Raw genomic sequence first — 19,767 nt, forward strand, 5'->3', positions numbered from 1 at the left:
AATGCTARCAGAAAGGACACTGCTCTCATAAGGGTGTGTTGGGAGAGACAGCTGCTGCTACTGTTTTCCATCAAATACACTGCAAAGTAGTTCTGAGAGCAATCTGGTATGTCATCTTCACCTTCCATAACATCAATGTTGCATTCACCTCCAATATTTAAATGTTGAAGAAAGAGATGGCTCTTGGCGTGGGAAGTCAATTCACTGTTAGAAATCACTCTCTTTTTGAAAATCCACCCTTCTTATTTTTGTGCAGCCTATACACTAYTAAAATAGACAAATGGCCTCAGTAGCTGGTAAAGTTCTGAAGCACTGAACAGATTYGTTGCAACCTTTCTGGGCACCTTGCAAAGCTGATCCTTCCCTCCAGACAGTCATGAAAGGAGCGAGTGAAGGGGCGTACAGTGGGTACGCTGCGGTGTTTGAGTACACAGCTCTAGGGATATTGCATTAGAGATGGATGGAAGTTTATTTTTCCTATTCTGAATTTCAGTCTCATAAAAATCAACCTAGCAATGAATTTACTGATGATGATGAGGGAGGAGTCAATGTAGTTTTATTCATAAAGATGACAGCATCCAATCCTGTATCACTGGTTGTAATTGCAGCTACAGATACTTGTAGCCAGCCCTGTGTCATCTCAACAAGAAACATGGGGCTCCAGCAGGCTCAAGATAAAGCCACTACATGAGGAAGTGGAGTGAAATATAGAGGGAAACTGTGTGCTTTCCAGCCTTATTAAAATGCACTTGCACTGACTTCAGTCAGTGCTGGATCACAAAAAAAGGAGGCCTGGAAGGAGTCTCCAGAGGTCACTCCACATCAGAATTCAGTAACATTCAGGTTTTCATGACAATTATATTCATTGCTCTTTCCCAGTCTCTCTCTTTTTTATTTTTTAATGGGACCTTATAAATGAACAACACACACAACTCTTACAGATCACAAACCCAACAGACATTCACAATAACTAATGAAACAATTAAGTGTCCACCACCAAAATACTACAACTGCCAAATTATTCTGAATTCACTGCACAATCCAACCACTTACTGAGTGTTGTGTTCTTGCTAAAGGCCTGATTCTGGTCCTGTTGTATCCATAAAGAAACACACCCCAAAATTCAGTGGAGCAGCATCACGCCTCAGGTACCATCAACAGCTTGCAAACCATGAAAGCTAGGTGTTCAAATGTGGCTAGGGCAATATTATTAGTTTAACTTGAGCAACTAACAACTGCATATATTTCTTAGAGGCATATCAATAGCTGGTCATATTGCAAACATRATCTCCAATGTTTGCTTCCTCTGCGCATCTTGAAATTGCGGGTTCTGAGCTGAGTGGATATAGAAGCTGGGCTAATAAAATATTTGTTATGATGTTCCTGAGAAACCAACTCAAATCGCATTCGGTTGGTCAATCAATTCTCTTAATTTCTGCAATGCCCCTGGMAAGATACATTTTCTGTTCCACACACATGTGCAATTCCAGTTGCTTTGCCTAACAGTACGTGGCAAGCAATCAAATGTAAATGTGGACATTTAAATCTCAGCCAAGTKCAGATCCATGCAATGCAAACATATATACACTTATACAGACATACAGACTTTCCAGCACCTTAAATGAACCTTTGTAAGGAAAGAATCTTTTTTGTTGTTGTTTTTGCTTCAGGAACAGGCATGGAACCTGACACCCAGATGGTGCTATGCTCAAGGAGACCAAAGTTTTTCCCTTTTGTCTATGCTTGTTCTCTGGACACATGTCTCAGTCTGAAATGTTATAATGACTCCAGGTATCTTTAGAGATTCTGTACACGCGTGTAGGGACAGAACAGGCAATGCCCCAGGCTCCCACAGCATGGCAATCTGCTACTGTTGCAGGGGTCTGTCATTCTTTGCCACTTTCCTTAAGCCTTACTTCCTCTGTAGGAATAACTCAGATAGATGAAGGACAGCAGATGATGCAYGAATCTCTCCCAAATACCCACCAAGTTTAGACGCTTGCTTCACACAAGTCAGAAAATGTTTTTGCTTTTCTATTATTATTTAAAAGTCTACAGAACTATATAAATCCTTCCTTCCTTTTCTGGAGAAGCCAACAGTTCTAGCTAAGCTTTTTAGTTCCCTCTGCTGCCATAAAAAGGTGCAGAATTTCTAAAGTGATCAGCTGCCGTGCGGAGATCTGGCTGTGGTCTTGGAAAAAATTCAGAATTCACTTATATTCCACCTGAGCCAGCTGCAGGGATCACACCAGCCCTCCACAACCACTGAACCAGAGTGGGAGGCAGCACTGGAGGTGAAGGTCACCTTTGAGCAGAAAGGCTGCAAGAGACCCTCTGCTTTGCCYCAGGCTCTTTCAAAACAACTAGGTTTCATAAATGATTGTCTACAGGTTGAAAGGAGCAGACTGTTCTTGCAAGAAAGATACAGAAGCCAAAGAACTTAAGATTTGACTTTCTCCTAGACTTCCAAGATCATTCTCCTTGAAGGCATTAAAGTCAGGCATCCTTCTAACAGTGACAGAAAATAAGACACCACCTTGGTATCCCACCTGGGCAAGCAGTAATTCCAGCCACAGAGATGCCTGGAACTAGGTAGTCCTTATGGCTTCCTAGACTTACAGCTAAGAAAAAGGGATCAAAAAGACCCCAACTATATGGAAATTTTGTATTGTTTCCACCTGGCACAGAACCTATGGCTACAGTGAGTCACTGAGCAGAAGCCTAGGCCTGCAGAGATGACAAGGTATGTGGCATTTCCATATAACAAGGCAAAGAGAAGGCAGAAGTAGTCTTATAATTCACCCCTTGTTTACATCCCTTTTAACTCTAGTCTGAGGCACAGCTGTACCAGGTCCAGTAAACACAGCCTGGGATTTCCAGTCCCTTCCAGTTTCCCAGGAGTTCTCATCAGGCAAAAGATTTCCCAAAGCTGGCAAGTTAGATACTACACTAAAATATAAGGCCTTGAATTTACTACTGCTGTAACTAGCTACAGCYCCACCTTCCTGAAGATGCTCTCTTGTATCAATAGTGAAGTGACCATATGCCCCAAAGTCCGAAGACTAAAATATGTGCACACACATAAGATTGGTTTCTGCATGCTCAAGGGAGGTGACTCTTCCCAACCCTGCACTTACCATGTAAAGTAGAAGCAACTGCTCAACCAGCTGACAGTTTACACCATGCCCTGAAGCAGCAAGACTACCAGAAACGACTACCTGTTGGGCAATCTTCTCACCTTCACCAAAGRAAGGTGGATGGCAACCGGCTGCCGAGCTCACAGGGAGAATGGCATGTTTGTTAGATCGGAGTAACCTCCTTCAGACTGTCTTCACAACCAAATGACATGCCAAAATCTTGACAGAAGAGGCACTAATATCTAATGTCAGTCATTCATTTTGTGGTAGTTCAAGTGTATATATTCTAAAGGACTACTTCCATCAATAGTGGCACTTGAAATATACAGAATGATGTCACTGAAAATTGTCTAAGGAGTGAAGAACTGTAAGAAAATTCAAATGTAAGAGAAGATTTTCCAAACAAGCATTGGGGGGGCAGGTTTAGTTCAGTTGGTTGATGCTGCTAATGCTAAGGTAGCGGGTTCAATCCCTGTATAGGCTATGCTGACAGTTGGAGATGATCTCCAGAGGTCCCTTCCAACCTTACCATTCTATGATTCTATGCTCCAGTAAGAGAAAACACAATAAAATACTGATTAACAGAAGGATGTATGTGTGTTTTCTAGGTCAGCTCTCAATAATTTGAGAAGATACCAGGTCACAAACTCATTTGCCTTTTTTTTTTTTTTAATGTAACTATATTGACTTCAATGGAACTTTCCTATTCTTAAACCACTAGAAGATCTGCCTGATCATATATGTGACCTAAATGGAACTGAAATAGTTTCTCCTCACAATAATGATAAGCGTGAGGAACATCATTGCAGCATTTCCTAATAGACTATTAGGAAACCGAAATTTAGGCAAGGTTCACAGCAAAACTTGAGGCAATGAAATCAAACTCAGATTTCATTATGAGCTGCTGAGTTTAAGTTGCAGGTCCAAGCTTTAAAACATACGGAGTGGGTAGGGGAGAAATCAGCAAACATTTTCATGCGTCTCTGTAGTCTGAAACCAAAGAGACCTATCTCAGGGAGCATCTCTCATAAACCACACAGCTCTACAAATAAAATACATTGTGATTTTTTTACTCTTTGGAAGAAAGTTGACACCAAAAGCATGCACAAAAGAAAGAAAAAAGCAAGCACGGCTTGTGGCCTAAGCATATAAGCTGTCCCTTGCTCCAAGGGAGGAAAGTCTACTAGCGTCATTAGCTAGTTAGCCCCTTTGGGGCTTATGACTGTAGGTAGTCTGTGATATACTAAAAGTTCGTCTGTACGTAGTATCTTCAGGTAACGAGGTAAATGTTTATTAACGGAAAGTGCCACTAGTAAAATTCCAAAGAACCACAGCGAAAGGGCGAGCTCTTCTCATTTAATTAGGCAGTCAATCTGCCACTGACTCCCAGTCCCACGTTCACATCACACAGACACACCTAGGGCTACTTCTGCTAAATAAAAAGGAAAAGAAGTGCCCTTCTTTTAAAAGCACTGTCACTTCTTTGAACCAAAGTATGACCTCTCCCTGGCACAGTCTCCTCTAAAACAAAGCTGCTGCGTACATGCGAAAAAGAAAGTAATCCACTACTAGAAAACATTTAAATTTGTATAAACCAATTATGTGTTATGGCAAAAAGATCAGATAAATACAGATTTTAGAGCATGCAGTTATAAAGTGACTGAATGCACCATTTTGGCTCTTTTAAAACAAATTAAAAGATAAAACTGAACAATTCTTTCATTTCATAATAGAAAAAAAAACTCTTCTGGTAGACGACTGTCACTAAAATCGCTTCACAAACGTACTGTTCAGTTTCAAAGCGGGGGCAAAGGCGCATTATAAAAAGTGCTTTAAGAAATGTATTCCCTCCTCTTCTGTATCCCCACCCCAGATAATACATAATAGAGAAAGGAGGACACATCTTAGAGCCCAGCGATACAAAATCAGCGCGAGCTCTGTCTGCCAAAGACATCAGGATCCTTAGGGGTGCTTTTAAACCACTATGTGTTGGGCCTGAGCCACAGTTCCTGTAGGTCTCTATCTGCTGTACACGATATACAGAGGCATGAGCAAGACTGTTAAATGCATTTACAAGAAACATGAGCATATGAAGACCATCTTTCAAAATCCTCTGAAATGGGAAGCTGCACTTCTTGCCTGGTTTCTAAGAAAATGAGATCTACACAGTCAAGTTTGCCTGCCCAGTCCTTCCAGCACCCCAATGACCTTTCAGTTCATGGGCAGATTTCAACCAGCTCTGGCAAAGCACTATTATGCAAAGGATAGCCCATGACACCAGGTTTCCACAAGTTTTATAAAAACAGAAAACCCAGAAGAGACTCTGCTCCCTTCTGCCACCAAGGGAAGGGCTGGCAGTGCACCAAACCTCTGCTGGGCATCAGAGGATCAGCCCAGGAGTGATGACCCTCAACCTCACCCCTATACTCCTCTAGTTTGGCCATAGTAACAAATAATTTAAATACTGAAGGAAGCAGGGAGCTTCATCCACCATCTCAGCCACCTGTCCTGCCCCACAGCTGCTCAGCCCTCCCTGTGCCCCTCTCCCCATGGTGTGCCCGGGTAGGGTGCAAGGGGCCACCACGAGTCCCAGAGGCACTGCCTTTTCCAGCCCCATCAAACCCCATCAAACAGCAGTCAGGCAGGCACCGCCAGCCTCATGGACAAATTCACTGCTGCCAGAAAGATGACAGGTCTCCACTGAGACCTCAGCCACATTATTCACAGTCATGCCAGAAAAGCACTCYGCTCAGGGTCTTGAAACCTGCAGTCCTCTCCAGTGTTTCTCCTTCCAAGCTCAGCTGTCATGGCTATTGAGGACACAGCAAACACAGGTGGCAGAAAGCAGTATATCGCCCTCCTGTATATGGTTGCACCATGAGCAAAGAAATCCCCTCCCATCGTTGGCAATTAATGAGCCACATTTTTATTTTTCTGCAGACTGTTCCCAGGGGACAGGGCAAGGCTATCAGAGTCCTGGCAGTAAGAAGGTTAAGCGTCAATGACCTGCATCCACTTTTAACAGAACTTGTTGATAGCACTTAATTCCAAGAAAACCACAATTAATTGTGCTGTAGTATCAGTAAACACACTAGTTACACCATTAGTAGCCATTATTTTCCCTCTAAGCCATTACATTACTACATTATTGATGCACCAATGTACTGTAACGAAGTGGTATTTTGCATTCTTCTCCCTACTGAACATTAAGTTTACTAAGCTACAGTACTGATGCCAGAATTAGTCAAGTTTTTTTTTTCCAGTAGGTCAAAAATTCCAGCAACATAAGAACAGCTGTGCAAAAGTTAAACACCTGTCCTTAATCAAATGCAAATGCTTGGGTTTCTACTTGGTATAACTCAAAATTACAGCTATTTCTAAATACTCTGCTTTTCCAGTGAATATTTTTATATCATCTGGCCAGACWATTTTTTTTAAAAAAAAAGGACATTCTAAAGAGATTATGCTAGAATGCAGTAAATTAGCAAGTTGTTTTAGTAAATGCTGGACTTCTTCGATGGTAAGCCAAAAAGCAACCATATMTAAATGGTCTCCAGCAGACACTCCCAACACTGAAAGAACGTACATGAAAGTCAGGGAAGAAAGTTTTGCCTGTGCCAAAACTGTAGAACAAAACCTACAGAAGTAATCACAACCACAGAGCTCAGAGCAGTCGATGGTTCATGCATGTGGCTCTTACGCATTCACAGAAGTGAGGCTATTGAAACTAATATTGAAACTAATAAACTTTTTCTTCTTCTGAACAGTGTTCCAGGAAAGAGTCTGTATTTGCAGAACAACTAGTCAGCAGCAAGGGATGATACGGCCTTAGAGGAAGGCCAAGGAAGGCTGCCACATGTTGTGCAACGGTTCGGGAGGTTGTGGAAGAGAAGCTTGTGCTAAACCATGAAAGAGTACTTCCTCCACAATATGAGCAAATATTAACCTAACACTTTTAGAAATATTCTCCTTCACATGCGTAACTCCTCTAAATTATTTCCCACTTACTTGCTGCAGTATTCTGTTCCACAAACCGCCACGATGCTGCAGAAAGAAGAGGGTTCTTTATAGTCATTTTCAATTTACACTCTTTCAGTTTCATTTAACTTTCACACATTTTGTATCTCCACAAAAAAAAAATAAAGCAGCTGATCGGTTTCTGCTTTGCCATTCACTCTCTTGTATCGTTCAATCACGACTCCTCGTGGGTGTCTTCTTTCTGGACCAAATAATGCCACTCTGGCTGACTATCATACCCAAATATTGCCCTTGGGCCCCCAGACTTTCATTTTCCTTTCTGCTATTTGCTGTGACTTTTCTTCCCCTTCTGGAAATGAGGCTACTAAAGCTGAACTAATTATTCTAGACTCAGAGGATGTTTTATGCAGGTGCCGAATTGCATGCATTTTTCTTACACCACAGCCAACACAAGTGCATTTTTTTTAATATCTATAACAACCATTTCAGTGCAACAGTGGAAAGCCAACAGCACTGCTGCACCTTCAAGGGGAGCAACATCAGAGCCCTTCCACCTTGGCAGCATCTCAAGTCACAGTCTACAGCAGCAGTAACAAACTGTTGTGCCATCATTTCCTCAGCAATGCTGTCTTTATCCCAAAAACGCAGGTTCTTCCAGCACCCTACCCAATTCAAGCCCTTCTGGACCAAAGGCAGGCACAAATCTCAAGCCTACAGACAGCTAAAGACCCCAGTCTGTCAACAGCATCTTCTCACTCCAACCAGGGCATGTCTGGCCAATGCTGTTACAGCCATGGAACATGCATTGCACAAGTTGCCCATGGGCTTTGCAGCTCCTTTTGAGGGTACAGGTCCAACTCTGCCCAGCAGCTAGTTTTGTGGTCAGAGCAGTTTGGGCATGTGAAGTAGCTGTAAAGTAGCTATTAAGCAGACAGCAGCATTCCAATTAAATTCCCAAAGAGTCCTAAAGCACAGCCCTAGGCTGAGCAAATTAGAGTAATTTAATCTCAAGGTGACGGATGGTGAGGATAATGACAGCAAGGCCCACTGCAAAGGAAGAAAGGAAGAGCTTGCAATCGCCAGGCCTAGCTATAATGAAAGAAAAGTTATCTATGATAAGGGCAGAAGCATCCAGGGCAACTCAAAATCTTAGAAAGCACTTTGTGACTCAACAGCTAATGTATCATATAGACACAATCTGTAATTAAAGGTGTCTCTATAGAATCTTGCCAGCCAGATAATGTGGTGTTTTCCCACCCATCTGATAACCACCAAGTCTCTTCAGAACCAAGCACTCAGCCAGCTCATCTCCAGGTCTCAGGTGTTGGTTCGCTCTACTATATCTCTGGTCAGCAGGCAGGGCTCAGAGACATCAGGATTCCCATCTAGGGCAGCTTGATTGTTCCCATCACTGCAGGGCTCCTTACTGAACCCACCAATTATCCCATTTGCACGCAATTTCTACTAGCTGAAGAGAGGCAATGGCCTTTCCTTCCAAAAAAAATCAATTAGACTACCTGGGTGCTTAAGGGGAAAACAAGATTTGGCCAGGGTGTTTTCTTTCTGTTGTATTTAATCTTGCTTTAGAAGCATTCAGCCACTACAGTTATTTTAATGCTGATATATTTTAGACAGACAGCATCACTGACTTTTCTACATTGGCTACCAGCTTTTGGCTGCAAAAATGCTGCTAGAGAAGTTTAGACTCCTTTGTGTTGGGTAGGGGCTTATCTCATTATTCCCAAATTTAAACCTGTGAAATATTTGACATTACTGCTGCTTGTCTTAACTGTGGTCCACAAACCATGCTCTTGAGGATGGAAGGCAAGGAATCACTACAGTCATACAACAGGCAGGATTGTAAAGATACTATGCGCATTACTAGCCTCTGCTTCTGTATTTACTCAGTTTGCAAGACTGTCTTCACTATCCAAAGCCACTCAATGCACAAGGCAACTTTCTGTGAGTACAAAGGATAATAATAGTAATAATACGTAAAGTTCAACAGCAAAACCGCAGCTCCTAACTATGGGGGGGGGGAAGGTGACGTTTTGTTTTTTTCATGTTAAGGGAATTGCATATTTTGAAAACCCATCTCCTTACTGAGAGCTTGCCAGATAATTAAACTGAAGTTCTTATTTTTAAAATCCAATTTACTTTTGAAAACATATGCTGCTGGACTATTTTTAGGACTTTTCTTATATGGGACAGCAGAAATAGGCTAGTCAGTAACTGTGGTGTGTTACAGTTCACTCCAAGCAGATTTCACTTTGCAGTTTTTATGCTGGATGCATCAGTAAAACAATAAAAAAAAACAATTCCCTTTCAAATTAAAAATATATCCCTACAGTGAGACACTGATACTGATACTGATGTTGAGTTCTGACAACACTTATTTTTAGTCAAACTAAATCTGGGCCTACAGGTTTGACTCAACAGAGTTTCTATAATTTGTTACCAAAGAGGAGAGCTTGTTCCAGGATCTGACAGGCCACTCTTTCCCTGAAATCAATGCAAATTTTGTCCAGCTGAGGACTACAGGATTTGGTTTAACAGTATATTTGGAACATATCAGATCCTACACTGTTCCATACAAAATGTACACTGGAGAAGTGAAACAGCACCAATAGCACAGGAATAACTTTTAAGGTATTGAGTTTTGTGACAGTTATTTTATGAACATAAAATGAAGTAAAAGCATTCCAGGCACCTGAACCCCACCCCTAGCATTTCTGTTCACTACATTGCAACTTGGTGCAAAATAATCTATGTACACAGACTTACAGTCAATGATTCAGTGAAATTAATTTCTGTGAGGTGGTGGCATGCAAAAAAGCCTGCTCCTGCATTAAAAAACCTTCTCAGCTTCCTCTGCAAAAAGCATCTCAGTGGGTACCAAAATGACTCCGACCTCTGAAACACCTCTTTCCTTTCTGCTGGTAAACACTTCCCGCTAAGGGGCTGGGAGCTTGGCCTTGTTCCCGCAGAGTCTGGCCAGCCCTGCTCACTGGTGGCAGCTTGCTTCAACACCTGTTTCTCACCAGCCAAGTCTTCTGCTCCTCAGTGAGGGCGAAGCTGAAGCACTTCACCCAGGGAGAAGGATCCACAGCCTGGGGGCTGGATACAACCCATCTGGCCGAGAGCCCCACCACTTTCATTTTTCCAAATCACTACCAGCTAACACCCAGGAGAGGTGCTTGGAAGGCCTGTTCAGCTCTCAGCAAGGAGAAGCCTTCCTTCCCCTCCTTCAACTCCTCATTCGCTCCCTGTTTTTGGAGGAAAGGATTTGGCTCCATGCTCTCCTGCCTGCCTTTCCTGATGAGCTCCTGCCGTTAGGCTGGGCAKCAGTGAGGACGAAGGTGGCTCTGCAGCCCCTCTACGCTCACATGTGGCCAAAGACAATACGTTAGCAAAGGCAGTGCAGCCCAGCAGTGTTTATCCAACCACCACAGGGCCAGCAAAACTGCAAAATGCTGCAGGATGCAAGGTCTCCTCCAGTTATTTGACTTCCTTGCAAATTTAAATGCACACATCATACCCCCACTGCAACCCCAACCCCGTTTGCTTCTCCCACCTGGGAGTAATATTTCATAGCTGTGCAATTTAAAAGAGGTTTGTTTTTATTAATTCTGAAGCCTCAGATTCTTGCAGGTCCAGATGGTACCCCACGGCACTCAAGTACAGAAAACCCGTCGCTGGAAGAGGCTCCTCCGTAATCTCCTCGGGAGCTGCTGTTCCTCCACTCACTTCCGAGTCTGCCCCAAAACCCTGATGAGAGCGCAAAGCCAACGGGATTTCACACACGCAAGGTTTATTTGCATAAGGGCGCTGCGATCAGGCTGCGAAGGTGCTGACCCAAAAGTATAGAAAGCAAAAAATAGAAAATAGAAAAAATAGAGAGAGCAAAGTTCCCACCAAACGGATCTGTTATGCTAGTTGGCAACAGWCTGCAATATTCCACCAAGCAGGTTTGCGCCAGAGTGACCAAGACCAGCAACTGGCCCAAACACTTTCAACAAGTCAATAGTCTATGCCCAGTAGCGTTTAACGTGGTGCTTCTGAATGGCCTGGAAGCAACCCGGCTTAACAAGTCTTTCCTCCTTTACTTGTCTCTGCCAGCTCAATTCAGCAGGGGTGAGATCACCTCCCCTGAAGCCTATTTGTACCAGCTGGGTAATTTTCTCACCTTAACTCCGGGCATTTGCTTCCTGTTCCCTCCTACCAACCTGGTATCGTTTAACTTGAAATCAAATGTCAAGGCCATTTTTTTTCCCAAATCAGTGAAGGGCCRAGAAAATCCTGGTGGGAGACTGTATAAGATCCAAAGCACCTTTTGAGCCCCTGAGCTGGCATGTGTATTCACTGGGGGGGTGCAAAGGCGCTCTTACAGAACTATACTAAAAAACCTCCTGGATTGTTACCAGGAACTCTTAGAGCAAAGAACGAGTGCTGCTTACTGTGAACTCCATGTAGGAATCAAGAAAGAGAATAAAATACAGTCAAAAGAGTATCATCGAGGGGCACTACTCAAGAGTCCAAGAAAGGTGTCCAAGAAATCTCCTATTTGTTAAAGCTGAATTCTGACTTCAAAGGAGAAATGCAGGAGAAATGAGGAAGGCCATATGAACCCAGTACGAGCTACATGTATTCATCTGAGGGTGTTTGCCCCAACATCATTTTGGTTTTCCATTATTTTTTCTTAAGTCAGGAAGCCTCTCTAGAAATATCAGCAGAAGCCAACCATAAGCTGGACTATGCAACTCCCTCACTATCCACAAACTGTCACGCTAAGGGAATGTGATGATTTGAAACCATCGGTTCAGTAAAATATGTTATATTAATTAAAATAATCAAAACAGGTCTCTGCAGCCTCAGCAAGGTATCAGCGGGAGTGCCTGTAACCCATCCATTCCACTTTGCTGAACTCCCTGTTCTTGAACTGCTCCCCAAAATATATTCCTCACTCTTGGTATCAAAATGAGACTGCATCTGCCTTCTCACTGATTCAGTTTACTTCATCAATAGCCTTCTTTCTTCTGTTTTTTACAGAAATGAGATTTATCTTTATGGAAAGGATGATAAGCAACTGACCACCAGATTCCCTCTCTTCAACACAGCGACTGCTGTCTTGCCTTTTGGGAAGATGGAGAGCTTACACATTAACAGACAAGGTGGCCACGCTGAGCCCACTGATGGAAATTCTTTGTTGTAGATAATTCCTGAGAGCAAGGACAGATCGTGAGGTTGCATTTGAAGCTGCGGCTGGTGTGCTGCCCTCTAACATCTCTGCTATTTTCAGACTGTCCAGTTGAACACCTCAGGCAAAGCAACCGCAGATTAAACTAACTGGCCAAACTCTGAATTAATTTTCACTCCATCTGTACGTCTCGTAAAATCTCTAAGATACTTATCAGGTGCACAGGAAGTATAATTAAAGATCAGTACAGAGATGGCAGGAAAAAAACCTCTTTTAGTCAGGAAGAAAACAAGGGAAAAGGACAAAAAATCTTCCCACTTGTTCCGTAAGCCCTGTCAGAACCCCCGGGACAGATGCAAACAGCCTCTTGACAGCTCCGCGGGAGGAAGCACTGGGACAGCAAGCCTGGTAGGATGGCACCAGTGCCAGGACGGCCACGAGAGCCTGGGAGACACCGATGAGGAGGCAGCAGCAAAGTGTTGAAACTGGGAGGAGACTGGGAAAGAAGCAGGCACTGACGCAAGCCGCCATGATCATATGGGAGATTGGTGAGGCGATAACATTTAAAAATCAGCCCACAGCCCTAAGCAGCTGCCTATTTCACWGCTAAGAGTTAAGGCTAACACTTAGCGTTAAATGAGATAAAGGGAGCAGCTGGCCTTGCTCAAAGAGACCCTCTCGGCCCCAATGGACGTCCTGCTTGGAAAAGCAACCGGTGGCAGCGTTGCCTGTTCCCAATCCCAGCAGCAAGGAAGTACGTCCCAGTGACRAGCGCCTGCTCCTCTATCCCTTCCTTGCTTCTCCTCTTCATTCTGTATTAGGCCGGTTACTGAGCTATTTGGTGTGGAAGCTGCCAGATTCGGTGTACCGAATCCCAAAAGAGCCTCCAAGTTTTATGCATCGGCTAGAGGAAATTACTCTGAGCAGAGAATTTAATTCCTACATGCATTAGGAAACGACTGTTTTCCTCTGGCACCATCTAACTGAGCACTGCTTTCTCCTTTCACACGTTCGTTGGGAGCATGGGGGAAAGAGCATAAAGCTTTCCTCTAGCTTACGAGCAATGAGAGCTAGTCCCCATTCCAGGGCAAGAGAGAAAGAGCTCAGGCTTTAGCTGTCTTCATCTGGGACACTGGCATATTTACTCTGGACAACACAAAAGATTTTGGACTGATAACTGAGAGCTTGGTTCAATATGCATTGTAAAAAAGCCACCACCTATATTAAAAAAAAAGAAAAATTACATGGTGCTTTTTTCAGAGTCACTTCAAAACAGTTGCTAGAGGTAACTTTTACACTGGATTTAGGGAAAGGTGCTAAGTTGTCCATAAGGCATTTGGTACCACTTGCTCACAAATAGGGTTGAAAGACTAGATGAAGCATGCCACCGCTCAGTAAACAAGCCATGAAAACAATCTACTGCTGAAATTACTCCGTTATTCCTCTTGCCTGCTTTCGGTATATACAATCATATTTGTCATTTGTAATTCCAAAGTCCTGTTTACATCAGAAGCTAAGTGGTACAGTCACAGCCCTAAAACTCCCTAGTGTGGCCACAGCTATAACTGCTATTAAGGTACTTTCCAACATGATAAAGGGAATAATTATATTGATATGCATCATCCTTATGCTTTAACACTACAGTGTTTCTGGTAATAACTATTTCTGGGGGGGTTTAAGTTATACTCATAACCGGAACAAATTATACCACTAAAAATATCCAGCGGGAAACAAACCTTAGTCAGTCAGACAGTTGACCAACAACCTCTCTCCCTGCAAGGCAGCCGGGCCGGCACGGCCAACCTGCCGCCGGCCACGGAGGTTTAGTTCTGCTAATCCCTTGAGCCCCTGACCAAGCTACGCGGCGTGCTTCCCTCTCCCGTTTCGCAGCTTTTTCACATCAGCAATGGAATTTTGTAGCTGAGGCTGTCGATTAAGAGAATCGAGGAAAAACACGGATCATTTGTTACACTGCTACTAGTGTCAACCTCTGGGCAAGGAACTCGAGCGCAAAGGAGCACGTGGGGAAAACATGACAGCAAAAACCCTTAAGTATAATATATAGGAGCATATAAGAGAATTCAAACAGGATTCCAATTCTTTTTTTTTTCTAGCAAAAAAAAAAGGAAACTGAAATATATCGGTGAAGAAAAGGATGTTTTTGAAACCATAGTTAACAAGCCCCCCCCCCAAAAGGCATGAATTTCCACTTTGTCCCCAAATATTCCCCTATCATCTTAGATGACAGCTCAACTAAATTTTAGATCGATTTTTACAATGCCCCTTAAGCCATAATAGCATCTTGTATGGTTCAGCTGCAAAAGAAAGGATAGAAATAACAACAAACAGATGCAGCGCATTTGCCACCAGATGAAGAAAATGGCCTCTGTAAATATACATACGCGCACGTATATACGTACACACACATATRWGAGTGGGGTGAGTGTGTATATAAGAAAGAATTTAAAAGCGGTAAATGACTTGGTTAAGCTGTGCTAATATATTAGTGTCTCTCATTTGCTTACAGTCCCTTGAGTCTGCCTGGATTAGAAGAGSCTGAGGTTAAACTGAGGTTAGTTGACACGTGTTAGCCAAGCCTGATCTAATCCTGGGTTTCTTCCTAGTTGTTGTGTCTTTCTCTCTAAATAATATTAAGAATAGGACGAAACCACATGGATACAGTTGGGTTCCAAATAACTATTTTTAGTAGATGTACACAAACAGACAAGGCCCCGTTATGCTTGTTGGCTGCTCTGCAAAAATCGACTCCAAGCTCTCTCCTGCTAGCTTGATGCTGGTAAGGGCAGAGTGAATCAACCCTTCCCACCGCATCTGTCTAACTAGTGCTGTCACACCACTGCAGGTCCATCACCTCCAGTGTGTACTGCCCATTCAGGCCCCCTCAGAGCACCTCTTAAGAGGCCCAAAGCTGGAGGAGATACTTACACATACACATGTGAGTCCCACCACAGAAGGTAAGAGATCTATTTTCTAAACACTCCATACCAGTCAAGATGTTGTCTAACACCATTCCTCCATTTTTTAAAAAGGAACTTTCATAACAAAGGGTAGATAACTTTGAGCTACTTTGATCTGCTGTCTCAGCATTCCTSATGCAAATGAAATATACAGGCTTATTCCCAGTATTTGCGCTGAATGCAAGATCTGGGGCAGCCTTCCGATCTAGCTTAAAAGTAGGATTTTGATGAGCAATAAAGAAACAAAAATAATATAGCTTAACAAAAATATGCACAGAGGTGCAAGCTTTTACTGCCTTTTATTGAGTATACAATATTTGGTCCCACTATTTCAAGGGAAATAACACTCCATGTGAATGTTATGAAATGTAAAATGGATATTGCACTGTTCAGACGGAGTTCATAATTGAAACATCTGAGCGTCAACGAAATCCCAAACGTAAAGTTTTTAATTTTCATTCAACCACATTAAAATCCTGGTTGCRCAGGAAAAAAGATACTACCTCTGAGTGCTTCTGAGATCTATTCTTACTAATATAGTAACTGGGATAAACTCAGACGAGATACCAGAAGCTGCTCACGTACTTCAGCGACATGTTCCTGATATGCTGCCTACTTCTGCTTTGCCATCGCTCTCCCAGAAGGCAGGAAATAAGGACTCTTCTTAAGAGGCTGGCCCCTTGGCAAAAGAGACGGATGGCTGTCTGCAATGTATGAATGAACACCACCACTTCCAGCTGTCCACCTTCAACCTTGCACAAGAAGTGGCCAGGGACCTGTGCGACACTGGGCTCATGTCTGGACTGTCTGAGCTCAAGCCAGTCACACCTGAGAGAAGCCCAGCAGGCYGAAGGCCTCCAGCAGAACTGCTTCAGACATCTTCATCTGATGGCACATGACCACTACTCATAGATGAAGGTTATCTGGCAACAGTGATCCTATTTAGCAACAATGAATTGGTAGGACATGAGGCTAGAAAGCCTCACCTGTAGTGATTAAACACTGCACAGCCRACAGGAAGCTTCAAAAGAGCAATTCACATTTGTCAGATCCTGAGACCACCTTCCCAAAACCTGCATTCACAACCTGCTTTATAGCCACCTCGGACTACTTCATACTCAAACTCTGAACTTTGCACATTCCCATATCCTGTGATCTCCATGGGCTGCCTGTTCCGTTGTCCATACGGGTTTTAAGGTGTTGATTTTAACATGTAAAAWTTTTAAAGGTTTGACATGTGCAGGCCAGAGAGACTCCCCTTGCTGCCTGAGCAACCTCTCCCCCAGTCGCCTAAATAAAATTGCATGAAGAAAAGGTATTAGTAGGAGGCCTCCTTTTGCACTGTTTTCCCTTTCTCCCTCACTCAAATCACATTGGATACAGCACCTCCAGAAAGGCTCCAGTAATCAATTCTCATCAGTATCTGGTGGACCAAATCAATCCATTTCAGTGCCTGTAGATAAATCTGTGCCAGATTTATCGACCTCCCAGAGCACAAGACCTGACTAGTCTCCTGCAGTAGCACAGGAGATGTAAGGAGAAGTCTGTTATATATTCAACTACTTTATCACCATGTTTCAAGTAGTGAGTACAGAGGAAAGATGAACTTGCGGTTATGTCACTTTATAGAAGGGTAGCTGCCAGCACTTTAAACAACCTAGCCCAGATTTCCCAAATAGTTTTGACCAGGTCAAATAATCTCTCACATCAGACTTCCTCACMTTTTAAGTGCCTGAAAACATTCGCAACCAACTGTGGAACACTCAGACATCAAAACGAGGACGACTGTATAAACAGACATCGCAATGGTGAAGGAACCGCCTGACCACTGCAGTAGTTTGTAATGTCTGTTTAGTTGCTGCAAAAGTACTCAAGAGTAGGCAACGCATCCTTGGAATAAATCTAGATAAACATAAACAGTAATAAAAAGTGGCTTTTACTACAAGAAAGGCTGTCTCTGTTTCATTTGCACCTGCAACTCTAAACATATACATAGCAGGATGTCAAACTATGTATTATAAGATGTTAAAAAGCAAAATAACATTGCAGTCATTTGCGTGGAAATTATACTGACACAGAGAGACAGAGAGGCAAAACAAAATGGACAACTTGCTAGAGTCTGATTCTAACATCTTAGAAAAATGTCATTTGCTTGAGTCAGGACTGAGCCACCAAGGAGGATTTGTGCCAGGTAAAGCCGGCAGAAATGGACAAAATGGAGACGAAAACTCCAAATCATGTCCCTGGAATGGAGAGAAATGAGGGTCAAAATGAAGTTCATTTAAATCCAGCAAGCTGACACAGTGGGAGCTGTAAATCCGCAAAACAAAATGAGAGGCTCGATAGGGATCCGAACAGACAGCGCTGCAATGTCAGAAATGCAACACAACTGCCAGCCGAAACCTACAGCCACAATACCAGGACGCGGGGGGAAAATACCAGTGTCACTCCCGGGGGCTAGCGTGCCCACACGCAAACCCSTCCGAAACGAAGCCCAGGGGCCCTGCGGCACATGCCCCTGTGAGCAGCGTGCACGGGTGCAGCACAGCGTCCGGGGCGGACAGGCTCAGCTGGGGTAAAACCGCCACAGGACCATAATGGAGCCACAGTGATTTACACCAGGGGAGGATCTGCCCCTGTTCTTTGCTTCTGCCTGGTGTTCCTTTTTGGGGGGCCCCTTTGGGAGAGAAGGTGTCTTAAAGCAAAAGATAGTGGGCCATAATGCACTGTCTGTGGCTGTAACAACAGGGTTAATCTGTAGAGCTGATCTGGACTTCCAGTCATCCCGGTTTTCCCAGTTTCCTTTTTTGTCCAACACTGGCATCTCAGCCTGACAGGTATTTTTTATTTAGGCTCAAGAAAAGTGTGCGTATGTGCTTGTGCACACTTGTATGACGCGCAAAAAACACAGTTTTAACTGCGCTTCCCTGAGATGGGTTACCGGCTTGTTCCATTTTCCTTTCCCTGAAAAACACAGGGAGCTGAAATAACAAGAAACGTCAACTTTGAGATCCTGCTCGGTTAAACGAAAACTCACTAAAAATCCTGGACACCGCATGGAAAAAAAAAAAAAAAAAAAAAAAAAAAAAAAAAAAAAAAAAAAAAAAAAAAGGAAAGAAAGAAAAGAAAAGAAAATCTCCAGGAAGTTGATGCATCACCGTGTTGCATCTGTGTCAGGCTCTGGGTAAACAAGCAGCAACATGAATGAAATCTGTCCAGAAAGACTGCATTTCAGCGCCAACCACGCAATCTCTGGCCAAACCACTGCATATGTAACAAAGTTTCATCTCACTCGCTTGCGCTCAGCTACGCTTCTGCCATTTCCTGTGGAAAATTGAAGCTTTGAACGGTGTGTATCACTCAGCCCCTACCGAAACGCAACCGAGAAGCCCCTAAAAAAAATTAAAAAATTTTAAGCTAGAGACACGCGCCCTCCCGCAGAGATGTCCGCAGCTCCGCCCGCGCCTCGCCGGGGAAGCCGCCGACCTGCCCCGCTCCCCGCGCGGCCGGCCCCGACGGGGCGGCGAGGCTCGTTGCGCCCTCGCCYCGCGCTGGCGCTGCGCTGGGGCAAAACCAATATATAAAAATAATCAGAAAAAAACATAAAAAAATGTATTTTAAAACACCGAAGTGCCGCACTGGCCGCTCTCGCCCCGCCGCCCTCCCCGGGCGATGCAGAAGATGCGGCCCCGCCGCAGCCCGCAGGGGCCCGGCCGCTGAGCGCCCGCGGCGGCAGGTGCGCAGGGGCGGCTCGGGGGTGCCAGGCGCCCCGCCGCGGGCGCAGGACAGGCCCGGCCCGGCCCGGCCCCCTGGCCCGGCGCAGCAGGTGGTGGCCCCACAACCCGCCCCGTCGCGCCGCGCCCCGCAGGCCCGGCGGCGGCGACTCACCGCTGGCGTTTTTGCCGCAGATGAGGTGCTGGTAGGGCTGCAGCAAGCCCCAGAGCTCGGGGTCGTTGTTGACCGTCTGCTCCAGCGACTCGACGGTGAAGCGGGGCGCCTCGCCGCCCTCCTTCTCCTTGTCCGGCGCGGCGGCGGCGGCCGGGCGGCCGGGCGGCGGGGCGGCGGGGCCGGCCATCACCCGCGCGTGGATGTCGCGGAAGAGGCTCTCGGTGCCGGCGGTGAGGTAGATGGCGGCGTGCTCGTGGATGCGCAGGGCCACGCGGCTGTCCACCATCCAGCGGTAGAACTTGCCCACGGAGAAGGCGAGCCCGCAGCGCGCCGACTTGCCGCGGCTGAAGCGGTCGCCGCCGCTGCCGCTCATGTTGTAGAGGGAGAGGGCGCCCAGGGCGGCCGCCGTGCAGCGGGCCGCCAGCGTCCAGCCCAGCACGATCTCCATGGCGCTCTGCACCTCGTGCTTGGTGCACTTGGCGAAGCGGAGGCTCAGCCGCTGCGCCTCGCGGGCGATGCGCACCAGCGCCCGGCTCACCAGCGTCGACAGCCGCGCCGCCGCATCCCGGCTGCCGGGGCCGGCGGCGGC

At 44.9% G+C, this 19,767-nt stretch overlaps 1 protein-coding gene across 1 annotated transcript in view; it reads right to left on the minus strand.

The window, feature by feature from the left end:
* The window catches only part of ABTB3 (ankyrin repeat and BTB domain containing 3), a 183,359-nt gene that overhangs the window by 163,060 nt on the left and 532 nt on the right, over positions 1–19,767 (minus strand). The window contains 1 exon segment of the mRNA XM_085321637.1: positions 19,179–19,767. This exon segment is cut by the window's right edge and continues 134 nt beyond it. Coding sequence (XP_085177763.1) covers positions 19,179–19,767 — 589 coding nt within the window.

This window comes from Rhea americana, unplaced genomic scaffold, assembly GCF_003343005.1.
Source record: "Rhea americana isolate MKP2758 unplaced genomic scaffold, rheAme1 scaffold_70, whole genome shotgun sequence".
NCBI classification, from domain to species: domain Eukaryota; kingdom Metazoa; phylum Chordata; class Aves; order Rheiformes; family Rheidae; genus Rhea; species Rhea americana.